This window comes from Choloepus didactylus, chromosome 8 (assembly GCF_015220235.1).
Source record: "Choloepus didactylus isolate mChoDid1 chromosome 8, mChoDid1.pri, whole genome shotgun sequence".
In the NCBI taxonomy this organism is placed as follows: Eukaryota; Metazoa; Chordata; class Mammalia; order Pilosa; family Megalonychidae; genus Choloepus; species Choloepus didactylus.
Window position 1 is genome coordinate 105092916 of NC_051314.1, and position 21054 is coordinate 105113969.

Genomic DNA, 21054 nt, shown 5'->3' on the forward strand with positions numbered 1-21054 from the left:
AGAATGCACAGTTGCTGGGAGAGGAGCTGGAGATGAGAGACAGTTTGAAGATGGCCATTAAAAGCAGATTTTTGCTCTGGAGAAGCTAAGAGAGGAAAAACACCCCAAGAGCAACTAAGAGTGACATTTTTGAGGAACTGCAGCGTAGAGAGGAATGTCCTGGAAGAAAGGCATTTTGAAACCAGAACTCTGGAGCAGACACCAGCCATGTGCCTTTCCAGCTAACAAAGGTTTTCTGGACACCGTTGGCCATCCTCCAGTGAAGGTACCCGATTGTTGACTTACCTTGGACACTTTATGGCCTTAAGACTGTAACTGTAACCAAAGAAACCTCCTTTATTAAAGCTGATCCATTTCTGGTGTTTTGCATTCTGGCAGCATTAGCAAACTAGAACAAGCAGTATAAACAAAAAAGTCCTATAATTATAGTTATTAAACCAGTGAACAAATGCTTTCTCATTTTTATCTAGTTTTCTATGTTCAACTGGTTAATCCTTCTCAATCCTAATCATCTACCTTGTTTTTTAAAGCTGAGATGCCTTCTATTAATTATGCCTTGCAATAACTATGGTACCAAACTTTTTGAGTTTTTTGTATTGATTTCTGTTGAATAAAGCTTGGGAGTTTTAGTTTACATCCCTCACTTGTATACATTCTGTTTTCCTGTGTGTAAGTATTAACTCTGAGTATTTCAGCTCCCTAAATCTGTCCAAATCTTACATCAGACTTACTCCCAAAATCATACACTCATACTATGAAGTGGAGAAAACTGTAATTTTCATCTCCAATGATTTAAACTTTAGGTTAATTTCATCCCTAAAACCTATTTTTAATATGAGAACAGATTTTGAGACAGTCAATAAGCATAAAGAATAAAGAAAAATATCTATTACAAGCTTAATAAAATAATAATGTGCCTTCATATGTAAGAACAAATTGTCTAGTGGCTTAAAAGAGGATTTTTTTTCTTCGGTGTTAATATTGGGTGGAAAAGTGTCTATTTCTTTTTAAAATATGAGAAGTATAAAAATATTTATCAGGGTAATATTAACCATAGATAAATATGTGATTAAAAAATTTAAACAATTTACCCTAACATGCTAATCATTCATAATATTAAGTTTCATAAATTTTATCAATTTCTTTCCTAAGGCATTTTTTAAAAACCCATGTTATTTAGGGAGAGGATATAAAAATCTAAATAGATTACATCTATTCTGAAAACTTTAAAAATTATTTGTACATATAGTCTTATGAAAAATTATTTACTTTTAAAAAAAGTATATATAAATTATTTAAATGTCACCTAACAAACTGAGGTTGCTAGGGAAAAATAAAGATTTCTTTCTGGGATTTCTCAGAATTTTACTCATTCCCTAAAGTTTACATTATTTCACAGAAATGCATGTAATTTGGGAAAAGCATATTTACCTTTGGAAGAAAACAAACTCATACTCCTTGTCTTCTTTAGCCTGTACCTTTGGCCATCAGTTAAAATGAGTAAACTTACGGAGTGGCAACCAGACCAAAGTCAGCCAAGGGGCAAAAAACATTTGGAGCTCAATATTATGCCCTTTCTGGAAGCCAAAGGAACCAAAGGGAGTTTCGGCATAAAATGTAACATTTTTAAAGATAATCTGAGATCTCAGGACCCACTCAATAACTAATAGCACATTTAGGCATTACCATTATACTGAAATCTTTATAATTTTGTAACTAGTCAAACCTTTTTAAAAAAAGTCTATACATATCCAATATTATAAAATACCAATAATGGAAAGAAAATATGCACCCTAAAATTAAGAAAATAGATTTGTTCTATGTCTTAGTTGATAAATGTTTAAGCAAGTTCTTAGCTGTATAACTTAAAGAATTTGAAGTCAGAAGTGACTGCATATCAATATAGCAAAGTCTTCCCTGGAATCCTCACTATATCACTATAAGGATAAATAAAATATTCATTGCATATATTGGATTAATAGATTTGAAAGGCTGTGGATCTGATTAACAACAAATAGCACTACTTAAATATTGCTAAAATTATGACAGCAACTGTTATCTTTTTGAGGCACTTTTGAATTATTCCTTCAGCGCTAAGATTTTGCCTTTGGCAACAGTCATTGACTGCAGCCTAAGAGTGCTGAGGTCAGAATTACATTTGTTTTCCTGTGCACTGTATTGTTACCACACAACAGACCATCCAAACCTACCACCTCTTCACAGGTTCTCAAATGACTACCTTTTCTCTGCTTCTACTGTTTTTAAAAATGTTTCTTTCCTCAATCCTGTTTCTGTATCTTGAGTTTTCCTTAACACCATATGGGTCTCTAAATGTATTGAAATTTTATATTTTTTCAGATAATGCTCTAAATCTGACCTAAAAATTCAGTTTTATTCACGTTACTTTTCACCTGCGATTCCTTCCAGTGGAATACAGCATGGCCCCTCTCTTTTTTCGTACTCAGAGTCAAAATATTGTGCTTTACAATCCAGTCCCTTGGCCTTGCTAACACCAAATCACACTTTCAATTTATAGAAATCTTTTAGGCATTTGCTTTGAAATTCCTTTTGCCTTCCATATATGTTCTTTAATTCTGTCAGGCAAAATAAATCTATTAGGCAAATAAATTCTCAATAATTCCTTTGTTTTGATTTTAAATTAATCACTTATTGACAACTTTGGAAGGGGTAAGAAATGACTTGATATACTTAAAAATACTTAATTGAAGAGGCGGGGCAAGATAGCAGACTGGTGAGCTGTATGTTTTAGTTACTCCTCCAGGAAAGTAGGTAGAAAGCCAGGAACTGCGTGGACTGGACACCACAGAGCAATCTGACTTTGGGCATACTTCATACAACACTCATGAAAACGTGGAACTGCTGAGATCAGCGAAATCTGTAAGTTTTTGCGGCCAGGGGACCCGCGCCCCTCCCTGCCAGGCTCAGTCCCGTGGGAGGAGGGGCTGTCAGCTCCGGGAAGGAGAAGGGAGAACTGCAGCGGCAGCCCTTATCAGAAACTCATTCTGCTGATCCAAACTCCAACCATAGATAGACTGAGACCAGACACCAGAGAATCTGAGAGCAGCCAGCCCAGCAGAGAGGAGACAGGCATAGAAAAAAAACAACACAAAAAACTCCAAAATAAAAGCGGAGGATTTTTGGAGTTCTGGTGAACATAGAAAGGGGAAGGGCAGAGCCCAGGCCCGAGCTCAGGCCCTGAGGCGCATATGCAAATCCCGAAGAAAAGCTGATCTCTCTGCCCTGTGGACCTTTCCTTAATGGCCCTGGTTGCTTTGTCTCTTAGCATTTCAATAACCCATTAGATCTCTGAGGAGGGCCCTTTTTTTTTCTTTTTCTTTTTTTTTTTTTTTTTAATCCTTTTTTCTTTTTCTAAAACAATTACTCTAAGAAGCCCAATACAGAAAGCTTCAAAGACTTGCAGTTTGGGCAGGTCAAGTCAAGAGCAGAACTAGGAGAGCTCTGAGACAAAATGCAATAATCCAGCGGCTGAGAAAATTCACTAAACACCACAACTTCCCAAGAAAAGGGGGGTGTCCACTCACAGCCATCATCCTGGTGGACAGGAAACACTCCTGCCCATCGCCAGCGCCATAGCCCAGAACTGCCCAAGACAACCCAGTGTGACGGAAGTGCTTCAAATAACAGGCACACACCACAAAACTGGGCGTGGACATTAGCCTTCCCTGCAACCTCAGCTGATTGTCCCAGAATTGGGAAGGTAGAGCAGTGTGAATTAACAAAGCCCAATTCAGCCATCATTTCAGCAGACTGGGAGCCTCCCTACACAGCCCAGCAGCCCAGAACCGCCCTGGGGAGACGGCAGTCACCTGTGACATAGCACAGTCATCCCTCAACAGAGGACCCGGGGTGCACGGCCTGGAAGAGGGGCCCACTTGCAAGTCTCAGGAACCATACGCCAATACCAAGGACTTGTGGGTCAGTGCAGAGACAAACTGTGGCAGGACTGAACTGAAGGATTAGACTATTGCAGCAGCTTTAAAACTCTAGGCTCACCAGGGAGATTTGATTGTTAGAGCCACCCCCCACCTCCCTGACTGCCCAGAAACACGCCCCATATACAGGGCAGGCAACACCAACTACACACGCAAGCTTGGTACACCAATTGGACCCCACAAGACTCACTCCCCCACTCACCAAAAAGGCTAAGCAGGGGAGAGCTGGCTTGTGGAGAACAGGTGGCTCGTGGACGCCACCTGCTGGTTAGTTACAGAAAGTGTACTCCACGAAGCTGTAGATCTGATAAATTAGAGATAAGGACTTCAATTGGTCTACAAATCCTAAAAGAACCCTATCAAGTTCAGCAAATGCCACGAGGCCAAAAACAACAGAAAATTATAAAGCATATGAAAAAACGAGACGATATAGATAACCCAAGCCCAAGCACCCAAATCAAAATACCAGAAGAGACACAGCACCTAGAGCAGCTACTCAAAGAACTAAAGATGAACAATGAGACCATAGTACGGGAGACAAAGGAAATCAAGAAGACCCTAGAAGAGCATAAAGAAGACATTGCAAGACTAAATAAAAAAATGGATGATCTTATGGAAATTAAAGAAACTGTTGACCAAATTAAAAAGATTCTGGACACTCATAGTACAAGACTAGAGGAAGTTGAACAACGAATCAGTGACCTCGAAGATGACAGAATGGAAAATGAAAGCATAAAAGAAAGAATGGGGAAAAAAATTGAAAAAATCGAAATGCACCTCAGGGATATGATAGATAATATGAAACGTCCAAATATAAGACTCATTGGTGACCCAGAAGGGGAAGAAAAGGGTAAAGGTCTAGGAAGAGTATTCAAAGAAATTGTTGGGGAAAACTTCCCAAATCTTCTAAAAAACATAAATACACAAATCATAAATGCTCAGCAAACCCCAAATAGAATAAATCCAAATAAACCCACTCCGAGACATATACTGATCACACTGTCAAACACAGAAGAGAAGGAGCAAGAAGGAGCAAGTTCTCAAAGCAGCAAGAGAAAAGCAATTCACCACATACAAAGGAAACAGCATAAGACTAAGTAGTGACTACTCAGCAGCCACCATGGAGGCGAGAAGGCAGTGGCACGATATATTTAAAATTCTGAGTGAGAAAAATTTCCAGCCAAGAATACTTTATCCAGCAAAGCTCTCCTTCAAATTTGAGGGAGAGCTTAAATTTTTCACAGACAAACAAATGCTGAGAGAATCTGCTAACAAGAGACCTGCCCTACTGGAGATACTAAAGGGAGCCCTACAGACAGAGAAACAAAGACAGGACAGAGAGACTTGGAGAAATGTTCAGTACTCAAGAGATTCGGTATGGGTACAATAAAGGATATTAATAGACAGAGGGGAAAAATATGACAAACATAAACCAAAGAATAAGATGGCTGATTCAAGAAATGCCTTCACGGTTATAACGTTGAATGTAAATGGATTAAACTCCCCAATTAAAAGATATAGATTCGCAGAGTGGATCAAAAAAAATGAACAATCAATATGTTGCATACAAGAGACTCATCTTAGACACAGGGACACAAAGAAACTGAAAGTGTAAGGATGGAAAAAAATATTTCATGCGAGCTACAGCCAAAAGAAAGCAGGTGTAGCAATATTAATCTCAGATAAAATAGACTTCAAATGCAGGGATGTTTTGAGAGACAAAGAAGGCCACTACATACTAATAAAAGGGGCAATTCAGCAAGAAGAAATAACAATCGTAAATGTCTATGCACCCAATCAAGGTGCCACAAAATACATGAGAGAAACACTGGCAAAACTAAAGGAAGCAATGGATGTTTCCACAATAATTGTGGGAGACTTCAACACATCACTCTCTCCTATAGATAGATCAACCAGACAGAAGACCAATAAGGAAATTGAAAACCTAAACAATCTGATAAATGAATTAGATTTAACAGACATATACAGGACATTACATCCCAAATCACCAGGATACACATACTTTTCTAGTGCTCATGGAACTTTCTCCAGAATAGATCCTATGCTGGGACATAAAACAAGCCTCAATAAATTTAAAAAGATTGAAATTATTCAAAGCACATTCTCTGACCACAATGGAATACAATTAGAAGTCAATAACCATCAGAGACTTAGAAAATTCACAAATACCTGGAGGTTAAACAACACACTCCTAAACAATCAGTGGGTTAAAGAAGAAATAGCAAGAGAAATTGCTAAATATATAGAGACGAATGAAAATGAGAACACAACATACCAAAACCTATGGGATGCAGCAAAAGCAGTGCTAAGGGGGAAATTTATAGCACTAAACGCATATATTAAAAAGGAAGAAAGAGCCAAAATCAAAGAACTAATGGATCAACTGAAGAAGCTAGAAAATGAACAGCAAACCAATCCTAAACCAAGTACAAGAAAAGAAATAACAAGGATTAAAGCAGAAATAAATGACATAGAGAACAAAAAAACAATAGAGAGGATAAATATCACCAAAAGTTGGTTCTTTGAGAAGATCAACAAGATTGACAAGCCCCTAGCTAGACTGACAAAATCAAAAAGAGAGAAGACCCATATAAACAAAATAATGAATGAAAAAGGTGACATAACTGCAGATCCTGAAGAAATTAAAAAAATTATAAGAGGATACTATGAACAACTGTATGGCAACAAACTGGATAATGTAGAGGAAATGGACAATTTCCTGGAAACATATGAACAACCTAGACTGACCAGAGAAGAAACAGAAGACCTCAACCAACCCATCACAAGCAAAGAGATCCAATCAGTCATCAAAAATCTTCCCACAAATAAATGCCCAGGGCCAGATGGCTTCACAGGGGAATTCTACCAAACTTTCCAGAAAGAACTGACACCAATCTTACTGAAACTCTTTCAAAACATTGAAGAAAATGGAACACTACCTAACTCATTTTATGAAGCTAACATCAATCTAATACGAAAACCAGGCAAAGATGCTACAAAAAAGGAAAACTACCGGCCAATCTCCCTAATGAATATAGATGCAAAAATCCTCAACAAAATACTTGCAAATCGAATCCAAAGACACATTAAAAAAATCATACACCATGACCAAGTGGGGTTTATTCCAGGCATGCAAGGATGGTTCAACATAAGAAAATCAATCAGTGTATTACAACACATTAACAAGTCAAAAGGGAAAAATCAATTGATCATCTCAATAGATGCTGAAAAAGCATTTGACAAAATCCAACATCCCTTTTTGATAAAAAAACTTCAAAAGGTAGGAATTGAAGGAAACTTCCTCAACATGATAAAGAGCATATATGAAAAACCCACAGCCAGCATAGTACTCAATGGTGAGAGACTGAAAGCCTTCCCTCTAAGATCAGGAACAAGACAAGGATGCCCGCTGTCAGCACTGTTATTCAACATTGTGCTGGAAGTGCTAGCCAGGGCAATCCGGCAAGACAAAGAAATAAAAGGCATCCAAATTGGTAAAGAAGAAGTAAAACTATCATTGTTTGCAGATGATATGATCTTATATCTAGAAAACCCTGAGAAATCGACGATACAGCTACTAGAGCTAATAAACAAATTTAGCAAAGTAGTGGGATACAAGGTTAATGCACATAAGTCAGTAATGTTTCTATATGCTAGAAATGAACAAACTGAAGAGACACTCAAGAAAAAGATACCATTTTCAATAGCAACTAAAAAAATCAAGTACCTAGGAATAAACTTAACCAAAGATGTAAAAGACCTATACAAAGAAAACTACATAACTCTACTAAAAGAAATAGAAGGGGACCTTAAAAGATGGAAAAATATTCCATGTTCATGGATAGGAAGACTAAATGTCATTAAGATGTCAATTCTACCCAAACTCATCTACAGATTCAATGCAATCCCAATCAAAATTCCAACAACCTACTTTGCAGACTTGGAAAAGCTAGTTATCAAATTTATTTGGAAAAGGAAGATGCCTCAAATTGCTAAGGACACTCTAAAAAAGAAAAACGCAGTGGGAGGACTTACACTCCCTGACTTTGAAGCTTATTATAAAGCCACAGTTGCCAAAACAGCATGGTACTGGCACAAAGATAGACATATAGATCAATGGAATCGAATTGAGAATTCAGAGATAGACCCTCAGATCTATGGCCGACTGATCTTTGATAAGGCCCGCAAAGTCACTGAACTGAGTCATAATGGTCTTCTCAACAAATGGGGCTGGGAGAGTTGGATATCCATATCCAAAAGAATGAAAGAGGACCCCTACCTCACCCCCTACACAAAAATTAACTCAAAATGGACCAAAGATCTCAATATAAAAGAAAGTACCATAAAACTCCTAGAAGATAATGTAGGAAAACATCTTCAAGACCTTGTATTAGGCGGCCACTTCCTAGACTTTACACCCAAAGCACAAGCAACAAAAGAGAAAATAGATAAATGGGAACTCCTCAAGCTTAGAAGTTTCTGCACCTCAAAGGAATTTCTCAAAAAGGTAAAGAGGCAGCCAACTCAATGGGAAAAAATTTTTGGAAACCATGTATCTGGCAAAAGCCTGATATCTTGCATATATAAAGAAATCCTACAGCTCAATGACAATAGTACAGTCGGCCCAATTATAAAATGGGCAAAAGATATGAAAAGACAGTTCTCTGAAGAGGAAATACAAATGGCCAAGAAACACATGAAAAAATGTTCAGCTTCACTAGCAATTAGAGAGATGCAAATTAAGACCACAATGAGATACCATCTAACACCGGTTAGAATGGCTGCCATTAAACAAACAGGAAACTACAAATGCCGGAGGGGATGTGGAGAAATTGGAACTCTTATTCATTGTTGGTGGGACTGTATAATGGTTCAGCCACTCTGGAACTCAGTCTGGCAGTTCCTTAGAAAACTAGATATAGAGTTACCATTCGATCCAGCGATTGCACTTCTCGGTATATACCCGGAAGATCGGAAAGCAGTGACACGAACAGATATCTGCACGCCAATGTTCATAGCAGCATTATTCACAATTGCCAAGAGATGGAAACAACCCAAATGTCCTTCAACAGATGAGTGGATAAATAAAATGTGGTATATACACACAATGGAATACTACGCGGCAGTAAGAAGGAACGATCTCGTGAAACATATGACAACATGGATGAACCTTGAAGACATAATGCTGAGCGAAATAAGCCAGGCACAAAAAGAGAAATATTATATGCTACCACTAATGTGAACTTTGAAAAATGTAAAACAAATGGTTTATAATGTAGAATGTAGGGGAACTAGCAATAGAGAGCAATTAAGGAAGGGGGAACAATAATCCAAGAAGAACAGATAAGCTATTTAACGTTCTGGGGATGCCCAGGATTGACTATGGTCTGTTAATTTCTGATGGATATAGTAGGAGCAAGTTCACAGAAATGTTGCTATATTAGGTAACTTTCTTGGGGTAAAGTAGGAACATGTTGGAAATTAAGCAGTTATCTTAGGTTAGTTGTCTTTTTCTTACTCCCTTGTTATGGTCTCTTTGAAATGTTCTTTTATTGTATGTTTGTTTTCTTTTTAACTTTTTTTTCATACAGTTGATTTAAAAAAGAAGGGAAAGTTAAAAAAAAAAGAAAAGAAAGAAAAACAAGGAAAAAAAAAAGATGTAGTGCCCCCTTGAGGAGCCTGTGGAGAATGCAGGGGTATTCGCCTACCCCACCTCCATGGTTGCTAACATGACCACAGACATAGGGGACTGGTGGTTTGATGGGTTGAACCCTCTACCACAGGTTTTACCCTTGGGAAGACGGTTGCTGCAAAGGAGAGGCTAGGCCTCCCTATGGTTGTGCCTAAGAGCCTCCTCCCGAATGCCTCTTTGTTGCTCAGATGTGGCCCTGTCTCTCTAGCTAAGCCAACTTGAAAGGTGAAATCACTGCCCTCCCCCCTACGTGGGATCAGACACCCAGGGGAGTGAATCTCCCTGGCAACGTGGAATATGACTCCTGGGGAGGAATGCAGACCTGGCATCGTGGGACGGAGAACATCTTCTTGACCAAAAGGGGGATGTGAAAGGAAATGAAATAAGCTTCAGTGGCAGAGGGATTCCAAAAGGAGCCGAGAGGTCACTCTGGTGGGCACTCTTATGCACACTTTAGACAACCCTTTTTAGGTTCTAAAGAATTGGGGCAGCTGGTGATGGATACCTGAAACTATCAAACTACAACCCAGAACCCATGAATCTCGAAGACAGTTGTATGAAAATGTAGCTTATGAGGGGTGACATTGGGATTGGGAAAGCCATAAGGACCACACTCCACTTTGTCTAGTTTATGGATGGATGAGTAGAAAAATAGGGGAAGGAAACAAACAGACAAAGGTATCCAGTGTTCTTTTTTACTTCAATTGCTCTTTTTCACTCTAATTATTATTCTTGTTATTTTTGTGTTTGTGCTAATGAAGGTGTCAGGGATTGATTTGGGTGATGAATGTACCACTGTGTAATGGTACTGTAAACAATCGAAAGTACGATTTGTTTTGTATGACTGCGTGGTATGTGAATATATCTCAATAAAATGAAGATTAAAAAAAAAAAAAACAAAAAAAAACTAAAGGACAAATGGGATGGGATGGGGGGATGATTTGGGTGTTCTTTTTTCACTTTTATTTTTTATTCTTGTTCTGATTCTTTCTGATGTAAGGAAAATGTTCAGAGATAGATTGTGGTGATGAACGCATAACTATGTTATCATACTGTGGACAGTGGATTGTATATCATGGATGATTGTATGGTGTGTGAATGTATTTCAATAAAACTGAATTTAATGAAAAAAAAATACTTAATTGACAGCTAAATTGAATAAAATGTTCCTTAGGGCAGTTCTCATTTTGTTACTTACTCCATTCTCCTTGCCCCAAATTAAATTCAAGGTCTTTATACCTTTTATCTCTTTCCTGGGTTATGGCAGCTGTGACTGGGGCATCCAAAAGGCTGAGTAAGCTAATTTCCACTTCACTTTTCTGCAAGCTTGGACTAGGAGAAATAAACCCCATAAAATAGAAAGTAGGATGTTAAACAACATATAGCAACCCTGAAAGAGAGATGGGAAATTTTTTTTAGGCTAGAAAATACATCTGAGGATCTGTTTCTTACCAGAATTGGTATCTGCAAAGAATGGGTTGGGGAGACATTATTATGTGAGAAGACCACTGACCTGCAAGCCAGGGGACTTTCATACAGTTCTGGGCCTAGCTTCCCAAATAACACAATTATTCAAAAGCAACCAATAAATGTTAATTTGTGAGGGAAGAAATATAGCAGGTGACAAAATAATAATCAGAAAGTATCTGTATATAGATATATGAATATTAAAAGTTGTTAGGGTGGAAATGAAATCAAAACACTTTAGAGACGGAAGAAATTACAGACCTTCAGATCAGTTCAAATGCCCTAATGAATAAATCAAAAAGTTTTACATAATCATTCCCATTGCATATTTATGTGAAAGGAATAATTTTAACTCCTGTGTAAGACAGTATTTTTAAAACATTTTTAATTTTATATCAAATTAGATATTGATTACATATACATTAAACAAAGTAAGGCATAACATTATAAAATTAATAAATCAAGCTGATTTTCCTACTTCATATTCAAGCCAAATTCAACAGTTTCTTCACTGATTCTTTGTACTGAGAAATGGTATTTTCATTTTCCCCCTCATTCTTAAGACTGACAACAGAATTTTTATAATTCTCAACTTCTTTAGTACTAAGGAGCTCTTCTTTATTCACATCCATATTTTTGTCAGCAGCTTTAATTTGGAGAAGAGTTACCAGGATATTTTTTTCTGAGGAGCTATTTTCCCATATATACTCTTCCATATCTGCCTCAGTCTTATTTTTCTCCCATTCTTCAGTTTTCTGAAAGAAAAAAACAAGTTCTGAATTCTAAGAAGTATTATCAAAAGATAGTTTTCTTAAATTTATTTAATGGGGGAGGTGGGTGGGGAGAAAGAAGTTTGCAAAGTGTGAAGATGACTTCGTCAACAACTTATATCTACAATTTGATTTATTTTCCTTGTCCTGCACAGTTATTCACTTGGACCAACAGCTTCAGGGCTGTACACTACTATGTGAATGCCAGGCTATCAAGCTCTGTTAGCACTTCTTAATTCTATCCATATAATTTACACTTTTTCTGCCTTCAAAAATTCTTTTCTAAAGCAATATTCTTTTCCAGGAGAAAAAAAAAAAAACAATTTTGGCAGCTTCCTATTCCCTAAATTCTAACACATCAACATTGCACATTTCTCAGGTTAAAAATAATTAAGAGTTGAGACGTGATTGTAATTATCTTTGTAACATGCCTTGGGGATGCCAGGGAAGACTAATTATTATAATAAAATTAAAAATATAAAGTACATGTACAATACATGATTTTTAGTCACAACAACTTCATATATTCTTGAATTTTCTTTGTTACTATCTTTGTTTTCTGTTCCCATAATTACTTTTTTTTTCTTTCATAAATCATTACAAGTTATTCCAGGGAACACTGGTAGGTTTTATAGTAATACAGTTCAGATTTATGTTTTAAATGAAGACATAACATTCTTTGAAAAATCAAGCAATGCAGCTAAAAAATAATATGCTCTGGGTTCAGAGAAGTGCCGAATACCAGCCACATTCCTTCCAAATTAACACATAACAATAGTCTGAGCTATAGGTTATTACAGAATCATCCTCTACTGTGAATAACAACTTTTAAAGGTGATAAACCCAAGAAATTTTATCATTTTTTAAAGTATTAAAAGAGAGGTAGAGATCTGTAAAGCTGCCCAAAGTAATATTCTACCTCTGAAAAATCCCCTTGAAAGAGACCCCCGTTTTCATAGAGCTCCAAGGCTAGTTAGAGCTAAGTGAGCACCAAGGAGGAGGCAAACAGTATCAATCCATGCAACCCTCCCATCCTTATCCCCACTACAAGAGCCCATGAAAAAAGGCAGAAGCACCTATGAAAAGCATTGAACTTGTGTCCCTAAAATGGTAAAGAGGAGCTTGACCATACAAATAGGCCATTGAGGATGCCACTGAATTAGCAAGCCCCATTCAGACCACTGAGGCCCAAGGAAGAGGTTCCCTCACCCCAAAGACACCCCCAAGAGAAGAAATCCTCCTTCAAGTCCTTCAAACTAAGTGCCTTTTCCTTCAAAAGAAAACAATAGGATGTAGAGTATTTTCCCTGATCCCCAAATCCTTGAGCCCAAAGTGGAGTGTCTGTATTCTGTCCCTGCACGTATACCCCTGCCTGCCTATAATATAAGTTCTATAGATATCTTATCCAGTTGAGAATTAACTATATTTCCTTTTTTTATCTGGTAGAGAGGCTTTAGTCTTTGGGGAAGAGAGTGGGTGGGTAATGTGGAACAAATTATTGTGCCCCTCCCTCACAACCCTGTTGCATGTAACTCCTAACAGTCAAAATCTAGATTTTGTATGTTAAAAAAAAAAAAAAAAAAAAAAGTGGTAAAATTACCCTAACCTTCTTGATTTTTACTGTAATATCTGGGGATGGATGTCAGCCCCTTAAAAAAGCAAATGCCTTAAAATAAATAAAACACTGGTCCTTTTCTACTCTTGGAAATGCTTTAAATGTCTCAAGACAATGCCGTAGTTTCTTCTTATAATTTTAACTCACAAGTGAAGGATATTTAATGTAAAAGGCCAACAAAGTATATTCTAAAGCACTAAATAAACTAGTCATTCCATCTCATTCTTGATTGCTAGAAGACAAGCAATTAAGAGACTTAGCTGTTTAAATATTGTAAGTTTCTCCTAGGTTTATCTGGATTTTCCTAAATGCTTTGATAAAAATGCTTCAACAGAAAAACAGAGGAGGTAACCAGAGTAAATGCACCCCAAATTTCAACATTTCATTTATCTTCACCTTGCATTTGGTATTCCAATCTGTAAACTGAGGTATTTTTATCAGTGCACCAGGACACTGATTCCCTTGGCCCTCAAAGTGGCTAAAGTGAGCCTGGAGCTGCAAGAACAGCCACAAGCAGCCTTTTCCTTCACTTATCTCGGCAAAAAATTTTCTACATGTGCAATGACATGAAAAGAAAAGGAAACTGCACAAGAGGATAATGTGTGTTTATAGGAGGAAATCACTACTCTTCTGAACAGTCATTGTTAAGAGAAACTACTACAGGCATGGTTTCTTACTAATCCTGTACTGATACAATGCAGTGGTGGGCTTCAGCTACAAGCTAAAAAAACCCCCAGCTTTCTATGTATTCCAGCTTTAAGAAGCAAATACTGTACAGCTGAATATAAATTCTAAGATAATGATAGTAACAATCCCAATTAACTGAATACTTACTCAAATGCTTACTGTGGTGGCTTTGAGTTATGTACCCCAGAAAAACATGTTCTTAATTTGTTCCTGTGGGTGTGAACCCATTGTGAATAGGACCTCCTGATGAGGTTACTCCAGTGAAGATGTGGCACAACTAAATCAGTATGGGGTTGAGGGGTGGTGGCGCTTACTGAGACGGCAACACAGGGGAAAAGCATGGGAAGCAGCTATAAACTGGAAGTCAAAGGAGAACTGAAGAGAATGAAGAAGACACTGCCATGTGTATTGCCATATGACAGAAAAGCCAATGTCAAAGGATGGCTGGAAGCCAGCCCAAGAATGCCACAGTTTTTCGGGGAGAAAGTATCACCTTTCTGAGGCCTCAATTTTGTACTCATAGCCTCAAAACCATGAACCAATAAATTTCTATTGTTTTAGCTGACCCATTGTATGGTATTTGTTTTAGCAGCCGGGAAACTAAAAACAGTTACATATATATATATATATACATATATATATATATATATATATATATATATATACACAAATACATACATATATATATATATACACACACACATATATATATATATATTTAATAATTCTTATTAACACTTAGTGGGTTAGATTTTAACATCTCTACTTCATGGAAAAGAAAACTAAATATTACAGAAATTAAATAGAGAGCCACAATCTCTTGGGACCAGATGTGTTGTTTCAGGGTTCTTTGTATTCTAGAAAGTTAATGTAATGCATTCATCATGTATTTTGCAACACCTCTGAGTCTATGGCAACACCCACTAATCAAACAATTACTATTTTTTCCAGCAATGTGTAAGAATATTCATATAAAATGGGATAAACAAAGGATATAGGTAGCTTCTCATCCATTTAGGTCACATTCTGCCACCAAGTAAATTATGAAAAACTATCAATTTTCAAAGCTCTTTGGGGTTTCAGAATTACAGGTAGAGGGGCTGTGGATCTGTGACTTGCTCAAGATCACACAGGGAGAGGGTATAATACATTATTTAACATGGGTTTTGGTGTTTCCTAGATCTCAGTTTAAATTTCAGCTTCTTCACTACAGTGATATTTAAATTCCTTGAGCTTGCATGTCTTTTTTTTTTTTTAAATTCAATTTTATTGAGTGTTCACATACCATATAATCATCCAATGTGCACAATCAATTGCTCACGGTATCATCATAAACTGTGCATCCATTATTCCAGAAAGAAATAAAAATAAAAGAAAACTCAAACCCTCCCATAACCCCTAATCTCACCCCCTTCATTACTGACTCATAATACTGGTATAGTATATTTGTTACTGTTGATGAAAGAATGTTAAAATATTACTAACTGTAGTACATAGTTTGCAATAGGTATATTTTTTTTCCCTATATACCACTCTATTATTAACTTCTAGTTATAGTGTCATACATTTGTTCTAGTTCATGAAAGAGATTTCTAATATTTGCAGTTAATCATGGACATTGTCCACCACAAGATTCGCTGTTTTATACATTCCCATATTTTAACCTCCAACTTTCCTTCTGATGACATACGTGACTCTAAGCTTCTCCTTTCCACTATATTCACACACCATTCAGCACTGTCAGTTATTCTCACAATAACATGCTACCGTCACTTCTATCCATTTCCAACACTTAAGTTCAACCTAATTAAACATTCTGTTCATAATATGCAGTTGCTCCCCATTCTTTAGCCTCATTCTATATCCTGGAAACTTATATTTCATGTCTATGAATTTACATATTATAATTAGTTCAGATCAGTGAGACCATACAAAATTTGTCCTTATGTGTCTGACTTATTTCACTCAATACAGTGCCCTCAAGGTTTCATCATCATCCTTTTTTTTTTGTTTTTGTTTCCATTTTTTTCTTAAGATGGTTTTGTTCACCCACCATACATTCCATCCTTAGTAAACAATTGATGGTTCCCTGTATAATCATGTATTTATGCACTCATCACCATCACCACTATCTATATAAGGACATCTCCATTTCTTCCACAAAGGAGGAAGAAAAGTCAAAGAAGGTAGAGACAAAAGAAAAAGATAAAAAAAGACAGCTAAAAAGCAAAAGGAAAGATAGAATTAAACTAAAGTACAATAAAAGAGTCAGACAACATCCTCAGTGCCCAGAGTCACATGCCCCTCCCTTATATCCCCCACTTACAGGCATTTAGCTTTGATATATTGCCTTTGTTACATTAAAGGAAACATAGTACAAGGTTTCTGTTAACTATAGTCTCTAGTTTGCATTGATTGTATTTTTTCCCTAATACCACCCCATTTTTAACACCAGGCAAGGTTGACATTCATTTGTTCTTCCCCATGTAAAAACATATTTGTATATTTTTATCACAATTGTTAAGCACTCTAGGTTTCACTGAGTTATACAGTCATAGCCTTTATCTTTCCTCTTTCCTTCTGGTGTCCCACACATACAGTCATCTTTGTTCAGTGTACTTACATTGTTGTGCTACTGTCACCCAAAACTGTGTTCCAAACCTCTCACTCCTGTCTTTTCCTATCTGTCTGTAGAGCTCCCTTTAGTATTTCCTGTAGAGCAGGTATATTGTTCACAAACTCTTTCATTGTCCGTTTGTCAGAGAATATTTTAAACTCTCTCTCATACTTGAAGGACAGTTTTGCCAGATATAGGATTCCTGGCTCGTGGTTTTTTTCTTTTAGTATCTTAAATATATCACACCACTTCCTTCTTGCCTTCATGGTTTCTAGTGAGAAATACGCACCAAGACTTATCAAGCTTCCTGTGTATGTGATGGATCACTTTTCTCTTGCTGCTTTCAGGATTCTCTCTTTGTCTTTGACATTTGATAATCTGATTACTAAGTGTCTTGGTGTAGGTCTATTCAGATCTATTCTGTTTGGAGTATGCTGCACTTCTTGGATCTGTAATTTTATGTCTTTCATAAGAGATGGGAAATTTTCATTGATTATTTCCTTTATTGTTGCTTCTGCCCTTTTTCCTTTCTCTTCTTCTTCTGGGACACCCATGAACATACATACATGCGCTTCATGTTGTCATTCAATTCCCTGAGATGTTGCTCATATTTTTCCATTCTTTTTCCTATCTGTTCTTTTGTGTGTAGGATTTCAGGTGTCTTGTTCTCCAGTTCCTGAGTGTTTTCTTCTGCCTCTTGAAGTCTGCTGTTATATGTCTCCATTGTGTTTTTCATCTCTTATGTTGTGCCTTTCATTTCCAAAGATTCTGCAAGTAGTTTTTTCAAACTTTTGATTTCTACCTTACGTTTGCCCAGTGTTTTCTTTATATCCTTCATCTCTTTTGCCATGTCTTCCCTGAACTCATCAATTTGGTTTTTGATTTGATTTAGCATATTTCTTTGAAAATCTTTAATTGACTGTTTCATTAAAGTGAAACAGTATCTCAACTGTATCTTGATTGAGGTGTAAGTTTGTTCCTTTGGGCCATATCTCCACCCTTCCCAGTGTAGTTTGTAGTCTAGGCATCTGGCTCCCCCTGTTACCCAATCAGATTTTCCCAGACCAGAACAAGTTCTGGTCTCAGGAGGTGGCTGTATTCAGAATCAGGTTTCCCTGAGGGTATGTCATAGAAATTGACAGACTGTCCTGTGAGGTCTCTAGCTGCTGTGCTTTTCCTAACCTGCCCAGCAGGTGGCACCTGTCAGCTGTTGCTCCTGACCGGTGCAAAGAGATGTGGCCCCTTTAATTCTGAACTTAGTTTGTTTCTGTTTTGACTGTTTTCCCCCAAGCCCTGGGGTCTGATTTCTGAGGGGAGGGCAGGCCCTTTAGTTGGGCTCCACCTCCTTCCTCTTAGGGAAGATACACACCCTAGGGAGCTATCTTCTGCATTTCAATAGTTTCTTTGTCTCTCTGACTCTGTCAACTCCACCCCTGTCTGGGTCAGAGCGCTGCGAACTGAAAATGGCTGAGGCTCCACTGAGCCATTTGGTTGAGAGAGAGAAAAAGTGAAAGAAAGCCCCCCTTCAGAGCCAGTCCACAGCCCCCCAATTTAGCCCATAATCAGACAGAGCACCTGGTCTTCTGGGCTCCCCCTCCTGGGGCACAGGTATTTTCTGGCTCTCTAAAGTCAGTCTCTAAGAGTCTCTGTATTTTTTTTCTTTTTTTAATTAATTTTTTTCCTCTCTGTCAGCCCAACTTCCTTTCCACTGGGAGCAACCTCAGGGTACTTTGCTGCTTGTCTATGTCTGTAGCTTGTATTTAGCAGTCCACATTTGTTAATTAAAACCCCAGTCAGAGCTGGGCTGTGTTGTATTCGCTTGCTCAGATATTGCTGCTTTCTACCACAGCGAGGTTTTGCAGCTTAGCCTGCCATGGAGGGAAGGGGCTCCTGGTGCAGTTCTACAGTTTTTACTTACAGATTTTATGCTGTGATCTCAGCCCTTCCACCCTGTCCAGGTTGGTGTATGACGTATGGACAGTCACAGTTGTCCCCCAGCAGTTGTTCCAGATTATTTACTAGTTGTTCCTGGTTGTTTATTAGTTTTTCCAGGGGACTAATAAATTCCACACCTCTCTGGGCTGCAATCTTAGCTCCTCTTCAAGCTTGCATGTCTTTTAAGAATGGGCTCCAGAAGACTCTTCTGAGGATTAAAGGAAGCAAGGATATCCTCATATGCAGAGTAACTGGCTCATAGTAAATACTAAGTAAGTTTTTGTTATTAATAAGACAACTTCAAAGAAGAATAGGATTCAAGTGCATGTTTGTCTAACTCTAAAATCCTTGTATCTGTGCCAAGGATTTGGGGAGTAGTTCATTGGGGTGAGTTTCTACAAACATTTTGGATAATGTTTTCAAATGTACATGCCATGTACCCCATCACTACCACTGTCAAGCAATAAATTGAAATTTTAAAGGTATACATAAACACATACCCAACTATCCAAATGTTTCACCAGATTATTCCTGCTCACAAAATCACAAGACTGACATTTATGAAATTTAGATAAAATAATATATAGAAACAAAGTCTTTATTTCTTTGTCACTGATATAAAGGTATTATTTTTCATGATGTTTGCTGCTACTTGTCTACTATATAAATATATCATATTAAGTTTAATTTCCTGTGTTAATCACTGGTTCTTAAAACTAATTTATTCCCAGTTTTCCTACAGTCTCCTTTGGGTACAGGCTTTTTATGTCTAAGCAAATTTAGACTAGAAAACAAGGACACACCAAAGAGACAGATAACATGCACCTCTTACAAAGATGATGTCTCAGTACTTTACACTAGACGACTGCTAGGATTAAAAAACACATGTAATTTTCTCAAATCCCATGTTAAATGTAAGAAAAGATCTTTACAATATCTTAAACATCGTAAAAATTTCTCAGTTTTTCAAGCAAGATAATAAAAGCTGGTTATTATAACGATATTTACCATTTGAGGGAAATCCTTTCTAGTCATTACTGTATAAATTTTCAAAGATGAGTGCTGATAAAAGCACTGACACAAATAGCGCTTGTCAGTGAAGACAGAGCTAACTGGCAGAGGTGTGGTCTGTAAATGATATAACAAAAGGCTAATTCAAAACATCTTCTAGTCTTCATCATTAATATCACGGCTATAATATTTTCTATGAAATATGTCACATCATTGCAGAGGTATAGATATAAACCCCTTGGAGGAAAAAAAAACTCCCAAAATTATCTTTTAATTTCATATTATAACTTCCACTTTCAAACAGGATATGGGAGGGTGTGGCATGTCTCTGTTCCAGCTACAATCAGAAAATGCCAGGTAAATGACAACAAAAAAGCCAAAAAACTCAATTTTAAAGACAGTGGAGATTTATGGAATCAATGATGATTAGATGTATGTGGATTCATGTTACAGGATGAGGCTGAACAGCTATTAGAATATTAACTCCATTCCAGGTACTCTTCTAAGCACTTTATATATATATTAACTCATTTAACTCTCAAAAAAACCCCACAAGGTAGTACTATTATCATCTCTGTTTACAGTCAAGGAAATCAAGACCTGGAGCAATTAAATAACTTGCCCTAAATCACACTGCTTATTAGTGGTAGAACAAAATGTTCCAAGGAACACAGAGACATAGCAAAAAGAGTACCAAAAGAGCAAAAGAACATTACTTTGAACCTATTGTCATTTTTCCTTGTAAGTATAAATTCCCTACAAAGAAAACATAGAATAGCTAATTAATGCAATGGTCAATTGTATTTAGAAGGCAAGAAATATCTGTTCCACTAAACACACATGTGGCACCTCCCACCATCTTATTTACAACTCCCTTTGCCTAGGATATGAATCATGGTAATATTCCACGTCTCATGATACAAGTAAGGCATTGTGCTATATGAGAGAAAACAACTTAACCATTAAGAAAAAAAAATTTATTTGAAAATCATTAAAAACAGGAAAGAGCAAATGTCTATTATGGATAAAAAGTGCAAGAACATTAGTGCCAATTTTTTCAGCTACCAAAGCTAAACTTTGACCTGAATATGCCACGGAAGTAAATTCAATTCAGATCAATTTTAAAAGCATTTACTGGACACAAATACACATAGTCCTTGCCTCAGTGATCTCAGAGATTAGACAGTTTACAGGCAATTACAATAAAAGTAAAAAATGGAATGCTAACTGGAGGGAGAGAGAGGTTAGCTAAGGGAGAGAGAGAG

The 21054-nt window shown here is 37.1% G+C and overlaps 1 protein-coding gene across 1 annotated transcript in view; it reads right to left on the reverse strand.

Annotated features, from left to right (window-relative positions):
• Positions 1 to 11522: 11522 nt before the first annotated feature.
• The window catches only part of MRPS35 (mitochondrial ribosomal protein S35), a 54266-nt gene continuing 44734 nt past the window's right edge, over positions 11523 to 21054 (reverse strand). The window contains exon 8 of the mRNA XM_037847921.1: positions 11523 to 11909. Coding sequence (XP_037703849.1) covers positions 11640 to 11909 — 270 coding nt within the window. The 3' untranslated portion in view covers positions 11523 to 11639. The remainder of the gene's footprint in view (positions 11910 to 21054) is intronic.